General features: G+C 44.5%; 1 protein-coding gene across 1 annotated transcript; it reads right to left on the bottom strand.

Moving 5' to 3' along the window:
- Nucleotides 1-110: 110 nt before the first annotated feature.
- Nucleotides 111-26,215, bottom strand: Hexb (hexosaminidase subunit beta). Its single transcript, XM_036207226.1, has 14 exons — nucleotides 25,850-26,215; nucleotides 22,591-22,736; nucleotides 18,616-18,681; nucleotides 17,429-17,475; nucleotides 14,036-14,146; nucleotides 9,636-9,737; nucleotides 7,467-7,596; nucleotides 5,941-6,121; nucleotides 5,122-5,208; nucleotides 3,119-3,191; nucleotides 1,871-2,045; nucleotides 970-1,060; nucleotides 704-808; nucleotides 111-372 (listed from the first exon to the last, which is right to left on the bottom strand). Exons 1-14 carry the CDS (start codon nucleotides 26,068-26,070, stop codon nucleotides 306-308), a joined length of 1,602 nt encoding a protein of 533 aa, XP_036063119.1. The 5' UTR covers nucleotides 26,071-26,215; the 3' UTR covers nucleotides 111-305.

Genomic DNA, 26,215 nt, shown 5'->3' on the forward strand with positions numbered 1-26,215 from the left:
TGTAAGAGCAGCAAGTGCTCTTGAATGCTGAGCCTTCTCTCTAGTTCACCATTTCTAGTAAACCATCACAACGACGAAGGCATTCATGCAGCCCTTTGGAGTATTTTGAGTGGAATCACGAAGCTCTTTCTTTTATTTTTTAAGCTGCTCACATAAAAGATGCCAGTATTCAGTGAGTGATACAGGTAGAGATCCAATCAATAAAAAGATGATTTATTTTTTAAAAAAGAAACGCCTAACATATTAATTTTACATGATTTCAAAATCAACATAATTATAGTTCAGGATGCCATAGATTTTTCTGTTCACTTTTCCAGTTTATGCTCATGGTTACAATATCCAGTAAAAAGAGGTTGTGCAGCTATGCCCCGGCTGTTGACAGATAAGAAAAAGGATGTTTTAGGTTGGTGGTCCTCCCATCCAGATCGCTTTAGCAGATCCTCCCCACTTTAGCAATGATTTAATGATTCTAATTTAAGCTACTAACCCTTTAAGACAGCAGTTACACTAAAATGTATCTCACAGGTGTTACACACACACACACACACACACACACACACACACATACACACACACACCCCGCCGCCAAACTGCTACCAAGTAAGGCACTACCCTGCTCTGTAGGTGGCATTTCAATTTACCACAAAGCAGAAAGCAGAAGACACTAGTTACAGAGTGCTGGACTTCAGTGAGCGCCTCTCACCTGACCATTCTGCAGCGGTGAGCCACCAGTCGCTTGTAGGCATCTCCCAGGTCAGTGACAGTCTTAGGGCTCCAGAGCCTCTCACCAACAGCGCTTGCCCGAGGCCTGAAATGTACAATAGGTGTCTCCCAAGACAATTTAGGTTTCTTTTTTCTTTTTTTCTTTAAGTCATCTGCTTAAGGAAATTCTTCAGAGCTTTCCTACTTACAGAGAGAATAAGAGCCCAGGCATCCTTAAAGTCAGTTGGCATCCCTTTAATTCCTTACCATAATCTTGGAGTGAAGTTAGTGCCATCCACATATTCTCCCCATAGGCAAGCTTCTCCACCAATGACAAGTTTTTCCTCCGACTCAGAACCTGCATTAGCGTGGTTGAAGGGAAAGACGTTAAGCTGTATAACATTGGCTTCCTTTCCATAGTCATCCCGGGGTACCTGCTCACACCCTCCTGTAGGCAGCAGAACCTTTATTCCCACCCGGGCTCAGTGCTAGTCAACAGACATAGAGGACTGTGCTGAGTCAGGAGGAGATCCTTTGCACAAACTGGTTTCCTCTGAGTGGTGTGCCAAGAAACACAAGGTGGAATATTAGCTTCATTTTAGTGGACTATGACCACATATACTTATCTTTGGTTTGTATTCCTTGTTGTTTAATAGCAAAACAAAAAAGAGTATCTAAGAACTATTTTTCATAATTATTACTTTTGATCCTCAAAATGCTTTCTAGAGAAAGTTATAATTTTCAGTGAATTACTACTTTTTGAGACTTTTAATCATACATCATTTTCTAAGCTAAAGGCTGATATACAAAGACTGTATCAATTAGAACTGGTAATAAAGTGGCTGAAAACTCAGGAGTACACAGCCTGAAATCCACAGAAGCAAATGGTAATCGTACTTAGGTGTCTCACAAAGTTAACACACTCAAATATCTCCCAGATATAGAAAGCAACTCCATGAAAACAGAGGCAGAATCTAAGGGGTCTACGTATAGACATTTCTTTTAGACTAGCACATTGTCCCTTCCGAAGTTAAAATGACACCAAAGCTTTGTTTTTAATAAAATCAAAGATTAGACATAAAAGGGATTGTAGGCATCCAGGTTAGATTTGGGAGGAGAGAACGGAATTTTTGGAGGAAGCCAGCAGTAATGATGGTTGTTTGCTTACCTCCAAAATTAAGAGGCTCCACTTTGTAGTAGTTTCTCCAGTCTTGCCCATAGCTAATGACGTCTAAGTACCATGGGGCAGAAAGGATTGCCGGGAAGCCGGATGATGTGACTTCTTTTAGCTTCTCTAAATACTCTTCACCTTTCCATACTTCAACCACTGTGCCCTGCTGAAGCTAAAAGTGCAGGTTGCCACCGCAGTATTAGGTTAGTAAATACAGTCTGTAAGGCCTGGGGATTACGAGTAGTAAACCTAACTTTCTGAGATCTTAGAAAAAAGTCATACAGCCTTTGTTCTTCTCCCTAATGGTCAGTGGCATGGGCTGTTCACTCACTGTGTTTTCATAGCTCTTCAAATTTCATCAACCCTTAAAACTGGATATTAACTTTGTCTAGAGCTAACACCTCAGAGACGTAAGGAACTCAGGGTAAGATGTGCACCTTGATCCCATTCCCACCACACTGATGTTCTACTTAACTTGGAACCATGACACTATCACCAGCTCCCCAGAGAGGTAACCATGGTAACTGGGCTTGTAAGATCCACTATAAATAAATAATAATTCTGTCAGGAAAAAAAGATGTCTCAAAAGTGTATATTGATTTTACCCATTTTAAAAACCACTTTAACACTTTTTTAAAAGCCCATTTGTTGTCTGTTTTGCTCCTAAAAACAAAAATACTTCAACATGTGAGACAGCAGGAGTTGGGGGAAGAAATAAGGAGACAGTGAGTTGTCCATATTGCTAATGGAGTCTGGTGCCTTCATACTGTGATGTATTCACACACATGTATGGGTAGGCTTGCCCTCCTGTCTCTAATCACCGTACATACTGTAATATATGCACACAGGTGTATGGGTAGGCTTGCCCTCCTCTAATCACCGTACATACTGTATTATATGCACACACGTGTATGGGTAGGCTTTCCATCCTGTATTCCCTCGAGAAAGTCTCAATGAACCTGGAGCTATGCTGGAGCCAGCAAGTCCCAGCAACCTTCTTGTCCCAGCCCTGACACCAGTAGATACACACTGAAGGTAATGCCTCCTCCTCCTCTCCTTGAATCTGTCTGTGGCAAAGTTCAGCAGTGAGGACTAGAGCCCTCCCCAACCTTCATCCATCCTAACTTCCTCTATCCATCCTAAATTGAACATCCAACCTTTAAAGCAGGTCCTCAGGCTGGTACAGCAAGCAGTCTTGGCTACTGAGCCATCACTCCAGCCCTGAGTGGAGTTTTCAGTTCTTACCTCTACTTTGTCATCAAAAACCTCTTGCCAAACAATGGAGCTCTTCTTTAAGGATTTAATAATATCCAAAATCCTAGCATTGAAAAAATTGACAGTTACTTAGGATCACAAAGTTAACACTCCTAAAAACACATGTCTTCTACCATGAATGGCTTGCGATGTTGGAAGTCCTGTATCTCAATATAATATAGCTATACAGAACCAGCTAAAGTTGCATAGTTGAGGCAGGGTAGAAAGATAGGGAAAAGGTTAAGGGACATGGGAAATGCAAAGAATCCTTTAGCCTCAAGACAACCTGAAATATGTGTTGCTGACTAAAGACTACCCTCCAAAGAAAGTATACTTCCTTAAAATAGCAAAGGCAAGATTATTAAGATTAGTGGTCCATGCTCAGGATAGAACATGTCTTTCCCTCTTATATGGAAAACTTTAAATATTGATCTATATTTCTGTCCTCCTCATATATAAGCTTCCCCTTATGTCTTATAGATCACCTCTTTAAACAGTGTAATTCTAAAGTCCTCCAATCACTTCCGGAACACTTAGGTCCTGCCCCCTGATGTAACTAACTCCTCAGGGACGCATCTGCCCTTCCTTCTAATCACACTCAAGCATTTCACTGTGACTTCTGAAACTCAGCCATACATGGACAGAGATCCCTCAGGGTAGACAGCTTCAACATTAAGCTTTGTTCCCTATTCTTGTGACACATCGTTACACAGCAGTGCTTCTCAACCTTCCTAATGCTGTGCCCTTTAATACAGTTCCTCCTGTTGTGACCCCAACCATCCCTCAACCATAAAGTTATTATTGTTGCTACTTCAGAACTGTAATATTGCTACTGTTATGAATCACAATGTAAATATCTGATATTTCCAGTGATCTTACAGGAGTCGAGACCTACAGGTTGGAAGAAAGAAACTGTCACCTAACCTGTCACAACACATCAACAACGTTCAACTATTAACTGGCACAGATATTTAGTTAGGCAACAATGAACACTTGGAAGAAAGAATACACCACACAAAATGTAAACAGAAAGGAACAGAATGAACTCTGAGTCTCCCAAATGGATAGAGCAGAGCAAAGCCTGGAAAAGCAGTCTGCAGCCTTCTTTTCTATGGCTGACAAGCTAAGAATGGTTTTTCAATCTGCAAAGCTTCCTCGCTTGCTTCCCCTCCCCCCCTCTAACATATGCAACTCCACATGGTTCATGAAACCCAGGGCTCTGGTCCTTTTATGGGAAAAATGTGCTGATTCCCAACAGAGCAGCACTGTCCAATCAGACCTTGTGAACTGTCCTGTCTAGACTGTCTATCACAGCAGCGGCCAGTCCCCTTGCTAGAAAAGGCTGGGGATAGCTGTTGTAGCTGAGGACTTTTTTTTTTTTTAAGTATAACAACAGGTTTATTTGAGCAAAGCATCTCCTGGGCGGGTTCTCCAACCCCAGAGATTCAGGCCTGAGAAGCCACGCCCACAAACAGAAGCAGGGAGACTTTAAAGGTTGTAATTGAAGAGTGATGATGTGTCCACCACAAGCTGGGTTTGTGCCCAAGTATGGTCAAAAGCTGAGTGCTTTAGGTGGGGACTTGGGCTGCTAGAAGTTTCTAGCAGGGGATGAGCAGCTGAGGACTTTTAACTGCCTGTAATTCTATTGTAACAAACAGGCGTGTGCATTTCTGGCTGCTGTGCCCACAGTGTAAGCATCAAGAGAGACACTCTAGACTTGACAAATGGAATGAGTTGCAGGCACCTGGATAGTGAGGAGGCTGCAGGCAGTCGGAACATGGAGCCAAGTTCTCAAGACACATGACTTCTCCTCTATTTCAGTAGTTATTGCAAAATGCTCGCTATTTTAAAGAAAATAGTGTACAGCACTTCCTTGTTTAGTGGGTTTTCATGGCTCCAGTTTTGTATGGAAGGGGTGGAGAAATGAAAAAGCAGAGAACTAAGTTATAGCTTAAACTTGTACAAAAGCACTGATAGGCGTTCAAATGACTTACTTTTTCATGTAATAAGATTCCAGCCTTGTAAAATCTTTGTCAAAGCCTTTTTTCTGCATGAAATTTTGGATGTTTGGATTCGATGCCCTTAAATAAAAAAGAGACTGAAATGTTATAAACATTTTGATGTGCCCAGTTTATCATTTGAAGCAGCATGTATCCAAAACATCAGTTATACAGACCTTAAAGTATTAAAAGGAAGTCCAAGCTCTTGATTATGAGTTCCCTTAATTTTCTAATGCCAAGTATTTTTTTTCCAGAAATGACTTCCCATTTTTAGAAAAGCTTTCCATGCCACCCTCTATCCTGGCCCCTTTACAAAGCTAAGGACTCCGACTTGAACAACTTTCCCTGATTAGTCTTTTAGGTTTTCTGAAACAGTCTCACTATAATCAGGTTGACCTTGAACTCCCAATACTCCACGTTCATTGTCCTAAGTATGGGAATTAGATATGTGCCACTAAGACTGGTTATAAATTTTGTTATTCTTTTTTCTTGAGTCAGTGTCTTACTCTGTAGCCCATGCTTGACCTTAGTTATAGGCATGAGCTACCATGCCCAGCCACTGCCCCTTGATTCTTCTTCCTAAGCTTTTACCTTGTTGCACCTCTCAAATATACATTCTTTAATAACTAACCACCTCAGGAATCGTTTAAAACCCTTACAAAGAGAGATGTTACCTCCCCTCCCCCACCCCCAGTCTTCCCTTTTTCAATGTGGATTCTGTATATCTACACTTAAGAAAAAAAAAAAAAACTGAAAAACAAATAAATAAAAGGAAAAAAATAAAATAAAATAAAAGGTGTAGAGTTATCATACCAGCACCCAAAATCCACTTCATCTCCTCCCAAGTGAATGAACTGATCTGGAAAAACATTGCTGACTTCTTTGAAAAACTGGGTAAAGAATGTATAAGTTGTATTTAGAATTGGGTTTATAGGTCCAACTCTTTTGGTTTGCTTCCTTTGACTGTAACATGGAGTTAGAAGGCCTTTCTGACCTAGAAGAAAATACAAAGATTTATTTTTATAAGGATATTAATCACAAAGACCTGAATTTGCACATCTTTATGGTCCGCTTCTTACAATGGTGTTGGATCCCAATAAACTCCTTGAATTGAAAATATCAATAATCAAAATGCATTTGACACACTAACCCACCAAGTGAGGCTCAGCACACAACACACTAGCATCTGTGTTTGTGTGTCTGCTGGGGCCTGGAGTCTTCAGGACCGTGTCTACTCAATCATAGCCCTAGCCTGGGAAAAGATAAGATGCAAAGCATGTTTCTATTGAGTAGGAGACACTCTGATACCATCATAACAAGAGCTGCTTCTTCCGTTCCCCTTTGCTGTGTTTACACAGCCTTTGAGGTCTTACCACTTCAAATATCAGTGACTCTCAAACTTTTTATTTATGCTTCAATACATAGTTCAGCTTCCCTGCTCAGTACAAATAGAGGCCCTACTGCCTTTCAATATGCTCTAACAAAAAAACCAATTCTTCTCTGGCTTCTGACAGGTCTGCTTGTGGGCCTCACCAAGCTCTATGGTTCCTTTTCCTGGAGTCAGTTACCCAGTTCCATGAATGTGTTTCTAGGATGTTTCTGGGTCTGCTCATTACTTTTCAAGCCTCTGTTGACCCTCCCAGTGGGGGACCTCCAGGGTCTTTCTCTTGACAGTCTGTTCCTTTCACAAAGGCCTTCCCCACATGTAACCCTTCCTGTTACTTCTCTACTCAGAAATTGACACTGGTTCCTAGGGTGAGCTGACAAAGCCCGCCACTGTCAAGGGTCTCCCTCGATGCAGCCCTTGTTTTCCGTGTATACCCTGATATCACTAAGGACTGAACAATTAAACATGCTAGGTCCCAGGCTGGGTGCTTTCTATTGTTTATTTGATGCTCAGAAACTGGAGGTGAAGTGTTAACCTGCCCGGGATTTACTCTCCAAGTCACAAAAGCAGGGTCCGAATGCAGACAGGCTGGCACCAGAGCCCACGTTCTTTATCACCACCTATAGCATCTCCTACAAGGTTTCCGCTCTGTTCCCACCACATACTCTATTTGAATGCCTTTTCCTCATGCTGTTCCCTTTCTGTGCTCTTCCAAAAACATGCCAATCAATAAAACGGAACTAAGTTAGCATGTTCGACTTATAATCGAGTTTTCTGCTTCCCCAAATTTGACACAAGGTAGTACCTAGACAGTAACTTCAAAGGGACACAAAAATCTGTACCATTCCTGCTACCAGTGCACAAACCACAGTTAAGAACAAAAGTGACAAACTATTAAGAGACAAAGGATCTCAAATGCCCCCTTTTTCAGCCTGTAAAGCAAACTCCTTACCTTTTCCCCAAGACTGTGTATGTCCAGGGGTATCAAATTCTGGTATAACTCGAATCCCTCGGAACCGGGCATATTCAAGCACCGTATGGACATCATTTGGTGTGTACACATGAGACAAAGAATAGCTTCCCTGTAACATTCAAGTTCAATATTCAATATTCAAGTGCGAGATGGGTTTGGTCCTGGAAACCATAAACAATTCCGTTTGTACGTTGCTAGCTGGTTTTTCTATTCTCACAGGATAGTAAACAGTCCTGCCTAACACTGGATGATTTCTGGTTTCCGAGTAGGAATCTATAAAAATGGTGAATTTCTGATCATTGAATTCAGTGCCTTCTGCTTCAAGAATGTCCACAGTTACTTCAACTTCGTGATAACTGACAGCAAAAGAAGCAAACTGTCTGCCTCCAGTGTAAAACTCTGGTAAACACTGCCCACGTCAAGTTCAGAATCCATACTCACCCATTATTACAAACATACGTTTCTGTCTTTCAGTCTCTTTATTATCACCTAAAAATTCAACCCCAGACAATAAGTAACTCAGTCTCTTTGGGTCTCTTGACAAATCAGCACAGGTTGTGTAAGTCATGGTAAAGAACCATTGGAAGATAAGGTTTGGCACCTGACTCAAAATATAGGCTATGCATGCTCAGCTTGTGGAAATCATCTTGACCTCTGAACCCCAAATCAAAATATAGGGAACATGTGAATTGATACTATGGAATGTAACCAACAAAACCAAGACAGCAGAGACAGACAGGACACCAGATTCCATTGGTTTCTTTAATAACAATAATTTACAAGAAGAAAAGAAGAGAATTAGCAGGCACATTAACATCCATAATGCATGGACCATAAGAGGAAAGGACACATAGGTGAATATGAGCATTGACGGCTGACTAGATAAAACCAAGTCTTTGCCCAAGTGAGATAAGTCTGGAGTTTGATTTAAAATAGCGGGTGGGGGGAAGAGCAGTGTCTGCAGGTGACAGCAGAATGCAGCCCCGGACAATTCTGCCCCACACACTGATGGTGGAGGTGGGTATTGCATGAACTATTCTGTCCCTCTGTGCATTGGAAATTGCATATAAAGGTAGAGCAGAAGCAGCTGCCACATCAGCGACTCACTGCCACAACCTTCAGCCCAAATACATATTAGAGTTAGAACTGTGGCCAGAAGACAGAGTCCTGACAGGGCATGCAGCTTCTCTGGATGTCCGATGGCATTCTCTACTATAGGGAGATTAAGTGATGAGACCCAAGGATGACCTCCCCACCTCCACTGCTCTAGAGTAGTCCATTTGAACACTCAACAGATACCACCAATGGGGTGGCACATGCCTGTGATCCTAGTACTTGGGAGGAAGCAAGGGGTCCACTTTCAAGGTCATCCTCAGCTACTAGGCAAGTTCAAGGCATCCTTGAGATGGAGGAGACCCTGGCTTTTGTTTTGTTTATTGAGCGGTCTCTTTGTAGTCTTGGCTGTCACTATGTAGACCAGGCCTCCCTTCAGCTTACTGAGGTCCTCCTGCCCCACCTCCTTAAAGGCGTGTACCACCACACCAGGTCTGAGGATCCCCCCTCCCCTTACAACATCAATAAAAAAAAAAAAAGCTCATCTCTAAAATGTCCTTTCTGTGTTTCAGATGGGAAGAAAAGTAGGTCATTTACATGTTTCCAAATCTATTTAAAATAAATATGCCATTAGGCGAGTGAATATCTTAACTATGTTGTTCATGAATTGCTCAGGTCTTCTACATTAAGCTTTTAAAATATGCATGCTGCTCCCAGAGACTGTTTATATTTATAACACTTATAGTAATGGTCTTATTAGTACTTGTAACAAGTAAAAAAAGATTCATGGAAATGAAATGCTAATTACAGGGGCTGGAGAGATGGCTCAGAGGTTAAGAGCACTGACTGCTCTTCCAGAGGTCTTGAGTTCAATTCCCAGCACCCACATGGTGGCTCACAACCATCTGTGATGAGATCTGATGCCCTCTCTTCTGGCTTGCAGTCACACATGTTGTATACATAATAAATAAATAAACCGTTTTTTTAAAAATGCTAATTACATAGTGGTTCTGTTTATAAGAAAACCATTGAAGCTATGATCTTCCAGTGAAGCTATGCCAAGGATTTTTGTACAGAGATGACATGAATACTCACCTTATTGCTCAGCTCAGGAAAAGTGGTACTCTGGTAAGGGAAAGACTGGTCGTCCACTATGTGCCAGTGAAGAACATTAAACTTGTTAAAAGCCATGGCATCCTGAAAGCGAACACGGGAAGAATCAGGTACCACAGGAGAAGACAGTCTGGATTGTAGCTGCCTACACTGGGATTGCTTCCGATTCATGCTTCTTTTTATAGTTCATTTTTAGCAAAGAAAGAATGAAGAGCGTATAAACTCCTATGCAGTCAAGCCAGCACACCTCAATTAAAGCCCCAGAGCACACACATCGTATATAGGAAGCTGTGATGTTGCTGCATAGGAGAGCACACTTAGGAATTTATCATTACTTCAGGGTCTGCCAGGAATAGGGGATGAAGAGGCTGAGACTTCTTAGGGAGCAGAGTACAGAAGAAACAAAGCATTTATTATGTGACTATCAAAGCTTACACTTTCCACATATATGAAAGTGTAAGCCGGCTTATATGAATATATACAGGCATATATGGCCTATCATATATGAAACATATATGATAACCCTGGCAAACGAAATTCATTATAGACTCAATATAATGCCAAGCAAATGCCTAGAGAAATTCTGGGCACCTTGGTATAGTGAATGTAATGTATACCATGAAGGAAATACACTGTAGTTTAAACTGTAGTTTAAGGGATAAAACTACAGTTTATTCCTTAAAACTGATTCTAAAAAGGATAAAAAAAATACAGGATAGATTTGTGCTACCAGATGATACAAATGCATAGCCTCCCTTCTCTGTATTGTGACTAAAGGTACTTGGCTAATGGCAGTTGGGAGACGTTTAGGATGACAGGGTTTTTATTGCCAGAGAAGGGAGTTACAAATAGGTAGTAGTAATTGGGATTGACTAATATAAATTCATTAATTTTTAATACAGACCAGGGGTTTGTAAATTTGACATAAAGAGTCAGGTAATAAATATTTCGACTTGCAGGCCAGATTTCTGTTGCAGCCACTCCGTCCTGATGCTGTAAAGCGGTATGCAACAATGCATGTGTGTATTTCAGAACAGATGGCTGTGATGTTGTGATAAGGGTTTCCAGGGTTTTTGCATGCCTCCTGCTTCCTAACTCCCTCCCAATGCAGGTTGTAGAAATTAGGGCTTCTCTTCCTCAAGGCTGGTCATAGGCACTAATTTTGCTGGGGTTCCTGTCTTGGAGCTGGCTGGGCTTAACGAAATTCTCTGACCTATCTGGTTGATAGTAGGTCCCAAGACCCTCCTTCTTCCGGAGGGCCCTGCCCTGTGGCCTGCAGGGAGGGATTCTGCACAGAAGAGGAAGGATGCTGGCACCGCAGGCCTTCTGAGCTTTGCTCAGTCCCTTTCTGCCCAAAAACATTCCACATGGTACTTGTGTTTCAGCCACGCCTGTGCAGTGAAGACTCCATATAACCCCCAAGGACAGGCTTCTGGGGCTTCCACATCTCTGGACCCAGGGAGGTTCCTGGAGAAAGGGGCCCAGAGAGGGCAAGGGAGCCCTGCTCCCAAACCCCAACCCTGAGTACCTGCAGCCCTTGCAGCATCCTTTATAATACAGTGACAGGTGTGTTTCAAGTTCTGACAGCCACGCTAGGAAATGATTGAAACTTGAGAGGGGAATGACGGGAACCCTGATTTGTAGTGGGTTCCCATAATATCACAAGCATAGGTAAAAACTCTTGGGGCTGGTGTCTGGCATCTGAAGTCAAAAGGGAGAGGGGTAACTTTGAGGATTTCAGCTTCTGGGGTCTGATGCCATCTCCAGGTAGACGGCATTAGGGCTGAACTAGAGTTGAGGACACCCTGCTGGTGCCCTGTCCACATTGACAAAAACCCTTACATCTTTTCCAATCGCAGAAGTCTTCCAGATTAACCGTGGTTTACAAAGGTTAAACACGTCTCTCCTGAGCTACAGCAGCAACTTAACCAACTCCTGATATAGACAGAGAGACACAGAGAAAGATGTACACATGTGGTCATATAAATATATCAAACACATACAGGTCCACTTCCCAGCTGTCTGTAGAGTCAGGAGGTATGCCCACCTACAGCCCAAATCTGGGTTTGAAATACTGACCACTGAAAGGGTTCCTGGGGTGGGGGGAGAGCAAGCCTGAATCTAGACTGAGACCAGGCTACGTAAGCCTTGGCTACCGTTGTGCCAAAGGTACAGAGAGATTGAGGGGGACATCTCACAAGAATAAACAAACCAGCTTGAAAGGGCTTCTGACTGCCACAGAAGGGTCCATTTAACAGTTTTACAGGGGGGTTAATAGGTTACAACCCATGAAGCAAAATGATAATCCAGACTGCCAAAATAGTGAGTATTCAAATGAAAAAGTGATGCTGTGCCTTACTATACAAGGTAATTTACACTAGTAAATGCTAAAAATGCTGGAACTAGGGAGATCACCACTTGGCGACTGGTCAAAGCAATAGCCTCCTAACTAAGGCAAAGAAAGATCAGCTGTGGGTGAGCACCAAGGAGAGATGGGGTTTTACACAGCCCCACAGTTTCTTCCACAGGGTACCTGATAAGCACAAAACACCCTAAAGTTAACTTTACAGTGGAGAAGCGTGGTAGATGACATCTCAACCAACTCAAGTGTACATTACCCTTAGTGAGACAGCGCACCACCCGACACTCTGGGAACACAGCCCCACTCTTGCTTTATTCTTGCCCCAGGAACTGAATCTCACGTGAAAAACAGATGACCTAAGGTAGTTTCTAAAAGTAACTGGTCTGTACTTTTCTAAAATATCACAGTCTTCCAAACTGAGGAAAGAGAACAGCTCCAGGCTGAAGGCCACTGAGGAGCTGAAACAAGGATCTACATCACAGATCCCACTGGGTGCTGAACCATAGCTAGCCATGGAATCTGCCCCGCGGGTAGACTGGAGGCCCAAGCTAGCAGCTTCCTGCTCTCTGACGCTTGCTCTGAAACTATTTTGAGATATGTTCTTTCTTTTAATAGGAGACACAGACTAATAGGAAGGTGTTTTGAGTCACTCATTGCATGGACCCATCAGGCATTTCAATAGGGAGAATCAGGCAAATAAACTTTAAGGAAGTTAAACAAATATTTAAAAAATTTCAATCATAAGCTTTAAATTCATATATTCTTGATGAAAGAATATATGAAAGTTCTCTGTAGTCTTCTAAAAAGTTTAAGCAGCCTAGGGAGTCTGTTGGCAGGTGGGGGGGGAGGGCAAAACGAAAAGCTCCCAGGAAAAGATGGTTATTATCAACCTCCTTCCTACCCACTACCTCAAGCTTCCATATTCTTTTAGAAGATTTCCAAAGGGGAAAAGCCACTCCCTGGACGCTTTCTATGTCACCTTAAAAAACAATAGCTAGCCGGGCGGTGGTGGCGCATGCCTTTAATCCCAGCACTCGGGAGGCAGAGCCTGGCAGATCTCTGTGAGTTCGAGGCCAGCCTGATCTACAAAACGAGTTCCAGGAAAGGCCTAAAACTACACAGAGAAACCCTGTCTCGAAAAACCAAAAAAAAAACAAAACAAACAAACAAACAAAACTAATAGCTAGAGTGAGTTAGCCATTTGATTTAGTCATTTTTCCAAGTTATGTCTAGACCCCTGATTGATGAATTCAAGCACATGCTTTGGCCAATGGCAGTATTAAAAATGCCTTTCTCTGCTGAACATGGTGGTGCACACCTTTAATCCCAACACTTGAGAGGCAGAGGGAGGTGGATCTCTGTGAGTTCAAGGCCAGCCTGGTCTACAAAGCCAGTTCCAGGACAGCCAAGGCGGTTACACAGAGAACCCTGTCTTGAAAAACCACCAAAACGAAAACAAACCAAACCAAACCAAAAACCAAAAAAAAAAAAAAAAAAACAAAACCAAAACCAAAACCAAAACCAAAAACAAAACAACAAAACGAAAATAAAAATCAAACTGCCTGGGTTGGGGATTTAGCTCAGTGGTAGAGTGCAAGGCCCTGGGTTTCATCCTCAGCTCCAGAAAAAAAAAAAAAAAAAGAAAGAAAGAAAGAAAAAAAATCAAACTGCCTTTCTCACTAAACGTAGATAATCCCATGGCTGAGGCAGGAGGATTGGGAGTTTACAGACAACCTGGGCTACAAACCAAAATCCTGGCTTAAAACAAAAAAATTCTCTTAACAGTCTTAGCCAAATTCATGTAGTCTGTGAAAACACAGAGGAGATCCACTCAGGGGTGCCGCCATTTCACTGGGGGAAACATTCTTCCCCAGGGAGGGAGCCAGGTAGTGCTTAGACTTAAGACAAGAAAAACAAGTCCTCCCACTCCAGCCTACAAGACAGCAAGAGATAACTGAGGAAAGGAACCCAAGGAGCAGATCTTCTGGAAGAGCAAGGATCCAATAAAGCAATTACCTACCAGAGTTTTTAAAATTGTCTTCATGGGCAGGTAGTGTCTGGATGTATCAATTAAAATTCCTCTGTGAGGAAACCTTGGAGAATCAGTAATACTGCATTTGCTGATGGTGAACTAGGAGAAGAAGTAAATTTTGATGAGCTTTAGAATGTTTTTCTCAAGTTCAACAAAGACTACAACCATATATAAGTACTGGATAAAAATCTAAGACCAGGGGCTGAAGAGATGGCTCAGAGGTTATGAGCACTGGCTGCTCTTCCAGAGATGGAGTTCAATTCCTAGCACCCACATAGTGTCTCTGTAAGGATTCTGTCCTTAATTACGTCATCAGCCCGGGACGGTGGCCCAGCCTAAAAAGTGGGCAGGACCTCTGTGTGTCTCCCTTTTCTCTTTCTGCTCTCTTCCCTCCGCACGGTCTGTTTTTCTGGTCCCCCCCTTCTCTCTCCCTCTCTCCCTCTCTCTCCCAATAAAGCTCTAAAAGGTAACTATGGCTCGTGACTTTCCTCCAGCACTCTCTGGCATCGGCATGGCCGCTGCAAGCACCAGCCAGCCACAAGCGCCGATTTAACCAACATTTGGTGCCGTGACTCGGATACACCAACCAAGGACCTGCTGACTGCTGCCACTTGCCACCTCCTCCCCCCCGTCCAGTGAGACCCTGAGACCGCAAGCATGCATACATCCCTCGCCTCCACTGGACCCTTCCCTATACAACTACCCTGCTATGGCCATGATTCTTCACAGTGAGTCTGCCGTTCTCGCGGCTATAGTCTGAGCTATATTCTTTGCGACAGACCCCCCGGGGGGTGTCCTCGGGCTGTGCTGGCAACAGCAGGCACATTTTCGCTCCTGACGAGGAGATAAATGTTGTCTCGGTCTACCGGGTGGACCAACTGCAGCGCAGTCGCAGCCCTTATGTTCCCTTGACGAAGAGGCATGGTGACTTGCAGATTCTTAAGATCTCTCTCCACTCTCGGGGACGCCGAAGATTGGAGTCTGATCCCAGTTTGTTATTTTAATTTTTTATTTTTCTCTTGGCTGCAACCATGAGACAAAAGGGCAGATACCACCCACTTACAGTGGCGGATGGGGTGGGTACCAATAAATCTGGCCACTTAACAGTGTTGTGGGAACTTCTGCCAGCAAATGGACAAAAGCCATAGAACAAAGGGGCGGGTACCGGTAAATCTGGCGGCATAACAGAGTCATGGGAACTTCTGCCAGCGAACTGGCAAATAAAAAGTTACTTTGTCTCCAAGCTTTCTGCTAAAGCTCTAAACCCTTCTCCCTCCCCACTTCTGTGTCCTCCATGTGCAACCTTTTCTGTCTGACTTCTGCCGGCAGTGGGCAGGCTCAAATGGGTGGGCTTGGGCTTGGGCGGCTTCTAAGACTCTTGCCCTAACTCACCTTGACTCCACCCACTCATTTTCAACTGCCTTAGGAAACACAGGCAGGTCTGAAAAGGGCTAAGATCCATACAAATAAGTTTACAGTAGTCAGGATGGCTTGAAAGCCAAAAAAAAAAAAAAAAAAAAAAAAATCAGCTTATAGCCTCAGACAAGTCTTCCAAAAGGATTGGTTTACAGTCTGCCTACTGGCAGATCTTCCAAAAGCTGTCCTTAAGCCACCAATCGTCAGGAAAAAAAAATAGAGGACACGGAGTAAAATCCCTCTCTTATTCCTCAGACCTCCCCTACTAAAACTTAAGCATATGGAGAGCAAGGCTCCTGACCCCACAGGCAAAAGAGCCATCTGTGGCATTTAAGGTGTGCCAGGGAAGAGATAAAAGCCAGAAAACAAAATTGCCAAGTGCTGGCACTCCCTGACTCCCAAAAGCTGTTGGGTCCCTGTTTTAAGTGAAAAAGGCCATGGGCTAGCGAATGCCCTGCCAGGCCCTCAACGCCTTGTTAAAAGTGCTGCCTAGAAAGACAATCAGTCAGCTGACTGTCCCCAGGTGCCAAGACACATGGGTACATCAAGATTAGACATTCAACAAACCTAGGCTTGGCTACAGACATGGCAGGAAACCCAGAATGCAGCAGGGAAGGGATCCATTTCTTTCCTTCTGGACACCAGAGCCACTGACTCAGTCCTAGGAGTTTTGGAATGTCACTTCTCCTTTCTCTATTGTTGGGTACAGAGGACAGCCTTACTTACCTCACCAGATTTAATTGTACTTTCAGAGTTACTTAATAAAAAAAAAAGATTTCCAACTAAGATAAGAGCTCATTGTCTCACTTCAAAGTTACTGCCTGTGTTTCTCATGTGCATACAGACAGGGCCATGATCTTTGCCTTGTCCCTAATCCCAAAAAAATAAATTCTCATGTACCATAAGCTTTTCTCTTCCCAGTTCCCTGTTCTGACTCACTGTTCAGCCAATGATACAGGACCACCACAGAACCGGAGTCCAAAGATCATCAAGTAAGAAACTGTAACAACTAAAAGGTACTTACACCCCCAGACCCAAAAGTGTATGGGTGCTACAAAAAGACTTTAATGTAAACATCTATTCCTGTGAGATGCTTTTAACAATTTATCACCTGTCTCCTGGATGCTGAACTAGTAAAGGAAACAGGTGCTTTAAAATAATCTGTCTCTGATAAAGCTTAACATGTTTCAAAATCCACCTGGACAGGCTGGATCTACCAACATAAAATAATAATGATTGCTTTCTCTCTAAGCTTTTTTTCTGTGTCACAAGCATCTTGTCAGACAGAAGGTTCCCAGCCACAGCCAAGAGGGATACATGTCTCCAGAACAAACGGATGACAGACAGTATCCTACAACACCTATCTACTTCGGAAGACTCCCCTTCTCCATTCCCCCAAGAGCCAACCGACGTCCAGAAATCAGCTGGAAGCAGTTTTTGAGAGGAACAATGGCCCTATTCCCATCTACCTGCTTTTTTTTATAATAAGTGAAAGTCTGGGATGTAAGGATTCTGTCCTTAATTACATCATCAGCCTGGGACAGCGGCCCAGCCTAAAAAGGGGGTGGACCCTCTGTCTCCCTTTTCTCTTTCCGCTCTCTTTCCTCCATGTGGTCTCTCTGTTTTTCTGATCCTCTCTCTCCCTCTCTCCCTTTCTCTCTCTCCCTCTCTCCCCCCCCTCCCAATAAAGCTCTAAAAGGTAACTATGGCTCGTGACTTTCCTCCAGCACTCTCCTCCGTTGGCATGGCCAGCCACTAGCAGCACTGATTTAACCAACAGGCTCCCAACCATCTGTAATGAGATCTGGTGCCCTCTTCTGGCCTGCAGGCATACAAGCAGGAAGAATACGTATACAGAAAACGCATGAAATTTGTAATATATTGGGAAAAGAAGCTTTGGGAGGGGCAGCTGGGTAGGCGACAGCAGTGTCTCTCCAGGATCAGTAAGACAATAGGAATACTTACAGCCCCCAAAGAGTCTTGGTAAACTAACTGGCTAAACGTCTCTAAACCTGGGGGAAGCAAAAGATACTGTGTTATTTACAAGAAGGAAAAACGAACTGAAAGTAACATCCACACAGGCTCATGACCACGGGGGTGAAGAGTTAAAGCAAGTAAGACATCCACACTTTCTAAAATGTACCACTCGGGGTTGGGGATTTAGCTCAGTGGTAGAGTGCTAGCTTAGCAAGTGCAAGGCCCTGGGTTCGATCCTCAGCTCCAAAAATAAAATAAAACGCAGCACTCTTCTCTGCCCCCTGCCTCCCACCTGTCTGCAGCACACTTCCCTTTCACAGGCTCCTATAAACCTGCTGAGGGCTCTAAACCCACAGGCAGAGGAAACTGGGAAAGACAGATACTTGTTCCTAACGGTGGCAAGAAGGCATCGGTGAGCCCAAACCAAAGCTGAACCAACTGGGGCCACCGAGCCACGTATTACACAGCCCACTGTCGGAACACGGTCCACAAATGGAGACGTGTGAGGAGATTTCTGGATGCTTCTGAGAAAACTCCAAGAAAGCAAGAGTCTTGTGACCGCCGTTTCTTCACAGAACTGTTCTGGGATCATGCTTTCATTTTCCTCCCAGGTAGGGAATAGGGAAGGAGTTTGCTTCAGATTATTCCTTATAACTGACTACTGTTATTTGTATCTCTCTATGGAAAAACATGTTTCCGTCACGTGAGCCTTGCCTACCACATGCAAGGACTGCCCATCACTTTATACTCTGAGGGTTAAGAGTCACATGAGTGAAGTGTCCGATGCTCTGAATAAACACCCACCCTCAGATGTTTAAAAGGTCAAATGAAGAAGTAGTTAGTCTGAGTAAATAAGAATGGTGAGTACTAAAGGCTGTTTGCATTTCTGATCTGGCACTTCAGACCTGAGGAGATTAGTGATGTGAGGAAGGGATGCCCAGGGGCCTGGCTTGAACCCCTCAGCTGCCTGGGATTCACTGAAGTGAGCGAGACACAAGGTCTTTGGGTTTCAAGCTCGGGCATCTTGGGTTGAAGGAATCTAAGTGATCGGCTAGTTTTTCACAGGAAATAAAGAAGAGGGACCCAAGGTGGCATAGTTTTGCTGTGCTTGATTTTACAAAGCAACATATGATACTATCCCTCTATTAGAGACAATGAAATTGCACAGAACTTACCTCGTAATGCTCCCCAAACACTGTTGGCCTTCAGGAAGGCCACTTGTTCTTGCACAAGCAGAGAATCTGTGGGGTAGGGTTGGTGAACTTTGGTTAATCCCAGAGTGGTGCACAGTTGATTTTCTGCATTTACCATTGGTATTTTCACACCATTTTTCCCCTCTTCCCTCCAGCATGCCCCACTCAGATTCCTTCAACTCAAGATGTCCCAGCCTGACCAGCCCAGAGACCTGTGTCTCACTCACTTCAATGAATCCCAGTGCTGTAGGCCAGGAAGCTAAGGTGTTCAAGCCAGGCCCCTGGGTATCCATCCCACCCACCACTAATCTCCTCAGGTCTGAACTGCCAGATCAGAAATGCAAACAGTCCTCAGTACTCACAGTCCTTACTCATATTTCCTACTTCCACCAAGGCAAGTTCCCGCCACTTTTCCTTCACTTGTCCTACCTCCCTGCCCCTCGACGGCATCTGAAATCACCTTTTGAGACTTACTTTCTAGCTCCCTTTACCTAAATTCAATTTCATCCCACTCAATAAGAAGTCCACATCTGCCGGGCAGTGGTGGCGCATGCCTTTATTTAATCCCAGCACTCAAGAGGCAGAGGCAGGTGGATCTCTGCGAGTTCGAGGCCAGCCTGGGCTACAGAGTGAGTTCCAGGACAGCCACCAAAGCCACATAGAGAAACCCTGTCTCGAAAAACCAAGAGAAAAAAAAAAGTCCACATCCATCAAAATTGGGACTCCAACCAGGCATGGTAGGTGGGAAGGAACTGGCCTTAATCCCAGAGCTCAGGAGGTTTAAGGCATGAGGATCACAGGTTCAAAGCCAGCCTGGGCTAAACGGGAACCCTGTCTCAAAATAAAAACACTCAAAAGAGTATAGAGTTCTAGTTGGCTGGGCTGGGCCAAGAGGGTCTTATCCTTCAACCTTTGGAATCAGACTCTGCCTAAATTTGACCAACAGTAATTTTAGTCTCAGTACAGCCTGGGGCAAGGTGGGTACAGAGGGTACAGACAGCGAAAGCTGAAGTGTCAGGGACAGACTGTACCACAGAAGAGGCGCTGGAGGTTGGAGCATAATGATTTTGTATCCTATCACCTGGACTGGGTCATCGCCTTCTACCTCCTGACTGTCAGAAGACACATGCGGGCAGGCAAGGACAAGATGGGTCAGTCATGTGACATGCTCAGCTGACAGTTTTCTACTAGCTTTTCTCATTGAAAGTCCACAGTGCTGAGTGAGCGGGATGCCAGACTTAGTCTTTTGCTGCTGTGGATGCAATTGAAGAGGCCCCCCTTCTCCCCCTGAAATAGCTGAGGTCTGGCTTATAGTTACAAGGATCCCGACTCAACTCATCGAATCATATATAGGAGTTAGATTTACCTGCTAAGTATTCAGACACAGCTATAGAATTTTAACTTCAAGACCAAATTAGCAGATCTGGTAGTGACTCTCCTTCATGTGTGTGTTAGGGGTGGGTAGGAGGTGATGTCTTGACTTTTCAACTGCCCCCTTCTATACCTAATGCACTGTGAATACCTTTGTTTTCGAGGGTATCTATACAGATATCAATAATTAAAATACTTGAGATGCTCACCCAGTTCTCTCTACCTCCCCCAAATGAAATTCTATTAGTTCTTTTCCTGGGCAATCGTATAATGAAAACAATAAAATGTTCTTTATCTGCAAGTTCCTGTGTGTTGCTGTAAAAAATGATATATTCCCCTCCATACTGTACAACTTCCTTTGTCGAACTCGGCAGTTTGTTTTGGTAAGTTCTGCATGTCTGTCTGTCTGTCTGTCTGTCTGTGGATTAACATCTATCTGTTCAGCCAGTCCTCTATCAGTTGACAGTGAGCTCATTTTGTTTATAACTCTTCGTTACAAGTAAATGTCTTTGAGAAATTGTTTCATTTCTAGTTCTCAGGGTATGCCTGTCTTTTATTTTTAATATAGGGGGTTGGGATTTTGCATTTGTGATGCTGGTGAATTTCCTAAACACGTACGGTAAGAAGCTTCCTTTTGAGAATATTATTCACAGAGCTGACTTAAATAAAAGCTCACTCCTCAGTCTCAGTGCACCCTATTTCCTAGAATCTACAATGGGTCGTCTATGTTGCTGATGGTAATAGACAGCAAAGTGTCCTTGGCAGTGCAGTGACCATTTCTAGCTCAATTCAGATTGCAAAACCTACTTCCTATAGCAGCTACATGCCCATTATCCACCAAAATCATATGGCTAGCATTGGTAAATTGCTTATTCCTCTCCCAAGGACAGCTACAGAATTGAAAAGAAATGAAACTACTTCCCTAAGGTGTTGGAGAATGTTATTTTAAGGTGTGTTACTTTTGTTTATGTTGCACTTGTTTAACTCTGTGAGGCCGTGTTACTGTACCTGTCTAAAACACCTGATGGTCTAATAAAGAGCTGGACGGCCAATAGCAAGGCAGAAGAAAGGATTGGTGGGGCTGGGAGGCAGAAAGAATTAATAGGAGAAATCTGGGTGAGGAGAGATCTAGGAGCTAGAGAAGGAGGAGGACACCAGGGGCCAGACACCCAGCTACACATCCAGCAATGGAGTACGAAAGAAAGGTATACAGGAATAGAGAATGGGAAAAGCCCAGACAGAGGCAAAAGACAAATGGGTTAATTTAAAGAAAAGAAAAGCTGGCAAGAAACAAGCCAAGCTAAGGCCAGGCATTCATAATTAAGAATAAGCCTCCATGTGTGATTTATTGGGGAGCTGTGTGGTGGGCCCCCAAAGAGACAAAAATTCAGGAAACATCCAACAATGCTAAGAGGGGTGTATTAAGAAAGCCCATCTAGGGGCTGGAGGGATGGCTCAGTGGTTAAGACCACTGGCTGCTCTCCCAGAGGACCTGGGTTCAATACCCAGCTCCCACATAGCAGCTCATACCTATCTGTAAATCCAGTTCCAGGGCTTCTGACACCCTCACAGAGACATACATGCAGGCAAAACACCAATGATCATACAATAAAAATAAATGAAAAAAAAAAAAAAGATTCTGACTCAAAAACAAAGGTAAATAAATGAATAAATAGAATGCTAATAAACAACATAATTTTAAAAAAAGAAAGAAAGCTCCTCTGGGTTGGAGGGGAGACACGGTGCTTAGCCCCCTGTAGAGAAGCAGTCCAAGGGTACAGGGGTCAGTCACTCTTTCTCCTTCTCTTCACATTGTGGCTCTGACTCCTCCACACCATTCCACACCTCTGCCAGCCAGCACACCCTTCAGAGAAGGCATGCCCCAGGCTGTGGGTACAGTCCGTGGGCAGCCTTGTCTACTATGCAAGATGCTCTAATTTGCCGGGCCAGCGAGACGGCTCACCAGTTAAAAGTACTCACTGCTCTTCCAGAGGACTGCAGCTCGGTTCCTAGCACTGAGGACTGGTGGCTCACAACCACCTGTAACTCCACGTCAAGGGCTCCTATGCCCTTTGTGAGTGTCTACAGACATGTGTGTGCATGTACACACACACACACACCACACACACACACAGACACACACAAAAAATCTTTTAAAAAGACAAAAGAAGTAGCCTAGCCTCAGAAATGAAGATTAGTCTAATTCTATCATACAATAGTGAAATACTGAGGTATTGGAAATTATGTCACAAAAGAATACTTAATAGTTATGTAAAAATATAAGTCAAAATCCCCATGTACAGAAACTCCCATTTTCTTTGTCCTTTTTCTTTTTTTTTGAGATAAGGTCTTTCCCTAGCCCAAGCTAGCTTCAATTCAGTGCAATCCTCCTGCCTCAGCCTCCCAAGTGCCATGCTCAGCTTATTCCCATTTTCATATTAATGTTTGTATTCATGAAAAAAATTTGCTTGCAAACATACATATCGGACACCTGAAATGGCAATGGGCTGGGGTGATGGACAGGTGAGCTCTCCTTCTGAACTTACAAGTTTCCCACAATGACAACATTTTATAACAGGTACTTACAGGACTCATCTGAAGATATATTAGGGAAGGTATCACACTGTGACTCAAGGGTAATTGTGACCTGAAGTCGCTGTAGCTGTGGCTGATCTCCAAAGTTAGCAGGGCTATGATGCCACTTGTAGGAACCAAAAATGTAGTTGTAGTATCTGTGGGAGAGATCCATTTAAGTCATGAACCAAATCGTATGTTAGTGTTAGTGGACACAGAAGTCAACTCTCAACTCTCTCAGGGTGTTTTCAGAACTGTTAGGGCAGCGGTTCTCAACCTGTGGGTCGCCACCATTGGAAAACAGCTATTTCCAATGGTCTAAGGAACTGAAACACGGCTCAGTAGCAAAATCACAGTTGGGAAGTAGCAACAAAAATAAATTTATGGCTGGGGCTTCCTAAGACCTTTGGCTAGTTGTGTTTTCTGATGGTTTTGAACCCACGGGTTGAGAACTGTTGAGAACCCTGCGTTAGGGGACCTTTCTGGAAATCCTCATGTCCAGAGCTTCAGATCAAACTTTCTGAGATGAAATTCATACGAGGAAATTTAGAAAGCTCTTTCACACTCCACAGGCACTGCACACACAGTGCACAGACACACATGCAGGCAAAACATCCATACACAGGAAAATGAATAAATATTTTGTAAAGTTACAATGGAAAAATTCTGTATGTATTTTACCATAATTAAAAACTTTAAAACTTAGGGCTGAAGAGATGGCTCAGCTGTTAAGAGTACTTACTGGCTGCTCTTCTAGAGAACCTGGGTTCAATTCCCAGCACCCACCTGGTGGCTCATAACCACTTATAACTGGCCTTCACAGGTATTGTACACAGGTGGTGCACAGACAGCGTGCAATCGAAATGCCCATACACATAAAATAATTTTTTTGTTGTTTGTTTTTCAAGACAGGGTTTCTCTGTCCTCTCTGGAGACCAGGCTGGCCTTGAACTCAGAGATCTGCCTGACTCTGCCTCCTGAGTGCTTGGATTAAAGGCATGCACCACCACCAAGGTATAAAGGAATACCGTTTTTAAATTAAAAAAACAAAAAATGAAAAGGAGCTAGCGGTACAGCTTTGTCTAGCATGTGCAAGGCCCTCCCAGTTTGGGGTAGGGTGGGGTGGAGTGGGTGGGGTGGGTGGGTTTGGGGAGGGACCACTAACCAGCTTTAAGATCTGAGGTCTGAGTTAGTTCTAGCTAGCCTTCCAGTTAAGTAAAGAACTGAAGCTGTTCTTTTAAAACAGGTGTTCCGGGTCAGGTGTGGTATAGTCCACACCTTTAATCTCACCATTAAGGAGACCGGAACTATTGTGAGTTTGAGGTTATCCTGGTCTACCTGAGGACAGCCAGGGCTACATAGTGAGACCGTCTCTCAAACAAAAAAAAAAGTGCCTTCTGTTTAGTAGTTTTTGTGGGGATGAAGAAGCATCCACACCGCCCAGCATTGTTTGTGATGGGGCTTGGGCTCTTAATGATAGAGGCCATGGAATTCTGAACAGTTTGTATGAATGTTCACTACCCAGAGTTCCCTGAATACCCATGCATCTCCAGAGACTTCCAACCCTACCATGCTGGCCGAAGTTACAGGGCCACAGCCGCATGCTTTCAAGGTTTAGCCATGTTTTACAACCAACCTCCAAACAATGCCAGGTGCAATTACTAGCTGCTTCTCATACAAGCCACAAATTAGTTGGGCAAATCCTTCCGGTATTAATTACCTGCACTTGTTTCGAGATGCTGAGCCTGTTTTTAAACCACCTCACAGCTGATTCAAGCCCTTGTAACGTTGTATCCATTAACAAGTAACTTAAGGCCTGCTGAAGCTCATATCAAGGCAGAAGGAAACTCCAGTTTTACAGTCAGCCTTCAAGCAAGCAAGCAAGCAAGCTCTTTTTAAAAGCTGTCCAGCCTAGCGACTGAGTTACGATGCTAAACATCTCAATACTACCAGCCACTTTGGTTTAACATTTTCATGCCACCTGGACCATAAGCATTCCAACCTGTTAACAATTCAACCCCAAAGGCTCATTAGAGCAGGCTTCCAAAATAAGGTGATAATGCCCTCTCAGTTCCACAAATGGTAAGCAAAACAGTAGCCTTTCTGTGGCAGAGGGCACTGCTGTTTCTGCCAGCAATGCCAGGGCCTCTTCAGTAGAAGCTTGGGCACCGCAGCCTAAAGCACCCATCCTTAACTTGGTGTTGCATTTCCTCCGGGCAAAATTAAGTTATAGTTGAATTCACCAAGCAGACAAGCAAGCTGAGAGCGAAAGCAAGCTGCACCCAATTACAGTTCCCTGGAGCAGTCCCACCCACAGGTCTCGTACCGAGGGGGCAGAAGGTGGCACATTCAAGCATCACTCTAAATGCAGCCTAGCCTGCACTCAATAAGGTTGGCAGTGCGCGAGCCGGGTGCCTGCCTGCGGGGCGCCCTCCGCGCCCTCTATGGCAGGGCTTGAGAGGGCTGTAAAAGACCAAGCGCTAAATAAGGCAAAGGGTTTTAGGGAACCTAGTCGAGGGGAAGTCAGAGTGGTGAGGAACGAGAAGAAACGTGGGTATTTATCTAAGAGCCATTTGAAAGCACTGAGACTTGACTACCTAACATTAGGCATGGAACACAGTTTGGAAGGAAGGGGTTTCCCCACAACGCTCCAGCGTAAGGGCTTTTTTTTCAGAGCTGGGGAAGATAGCTCAGAGGTTTAGAGCCCTTACTGGTCTCACAGAGGACCAGGACACGCAGTGGGGGCTCACACCAAGATCCCATGTCCTCAGTGTCTGCGGATACCTCCACGCTCGTGGTACACATAAATTCATGGAGCTCGGCTACACTTAAAGAAAAAAAAAATAGAAGAGATGAAAGACCTCTGAATTGTGGCCACATATGGGGAGGATGGAACTGAAAGCGACTGTCAACACTGGAGAATACCTCGGGCCCTCAAAAAGTCCTTACCTAAGCCCTGAAGATGCTCTCATTGGCGGCTCACATTAGCGGACAGAGCCACCTTCCCCTCCCGGTCTCCGGAGTCATCTCAACTGCCCTTCTGAGGCCAACAAACTGAGTGATTAAAGCTGCACGTCCCACTGTTATCCTCCAACCAGATCAGGGACCCCGAGCGCCCAGGGTGCAGGAAACAGCATGGGCAGGTCAAGCCTCGGGCTTCGGTCTGCATAGGTTAGAGCTGCCATGCCGTCTTGCAAACCTGTGAGAGCAGGTCGCCTGGTGGTCCGCCTCTCTGTCCCAGGTCCCCCCCGGGCCAGGTGAGGCTGCTTACCTCCGGAACGCCTCCTGCAGCAGCGAGCAGAAGGGGTCCGCGGTGGAATTGGGGCCGTGGACGAAGAGGAACTTGTCCGGGGCGATGCTCAGCAGTTGCGGGAACATCTGCACGGAGCGCGGGTACGGCCACAGCGCCGGTCCCTGCTGGGCCGGGGCCTGCGCCGCCAGCGCCGCCAGCGCCAGCAGCAGCCCGGGGACGCGGTGCTGGGACCGTCGCATGGTTGCTCCGAGGTCTGTCCCGGCAGTCTTCGGACCTGCCCTCTTGCCCCGGCTGCAGGGAAAGAAGCGTCCGTGCCCGGGTCACCGAGTCAGGTGACCAAACTTCCTCCCTGTCCGGGCTCCGCCTCCGAGCTGGGAGCCGCCC

The sequence above is a fragment of the Onychomys torridus genome, chromosome 15 (assembly GCF_903995425.1).
Source record: "Onychomys torridus chromosome 15, mOncTor1.1, whole genome shotgun sequence".
Taxonomy (NCBI): Eukaryota; Metazoa; Chordata; class Mammalia; order Rodentia; family Cricetidae; genus Onychomys; species Onychomys torridus.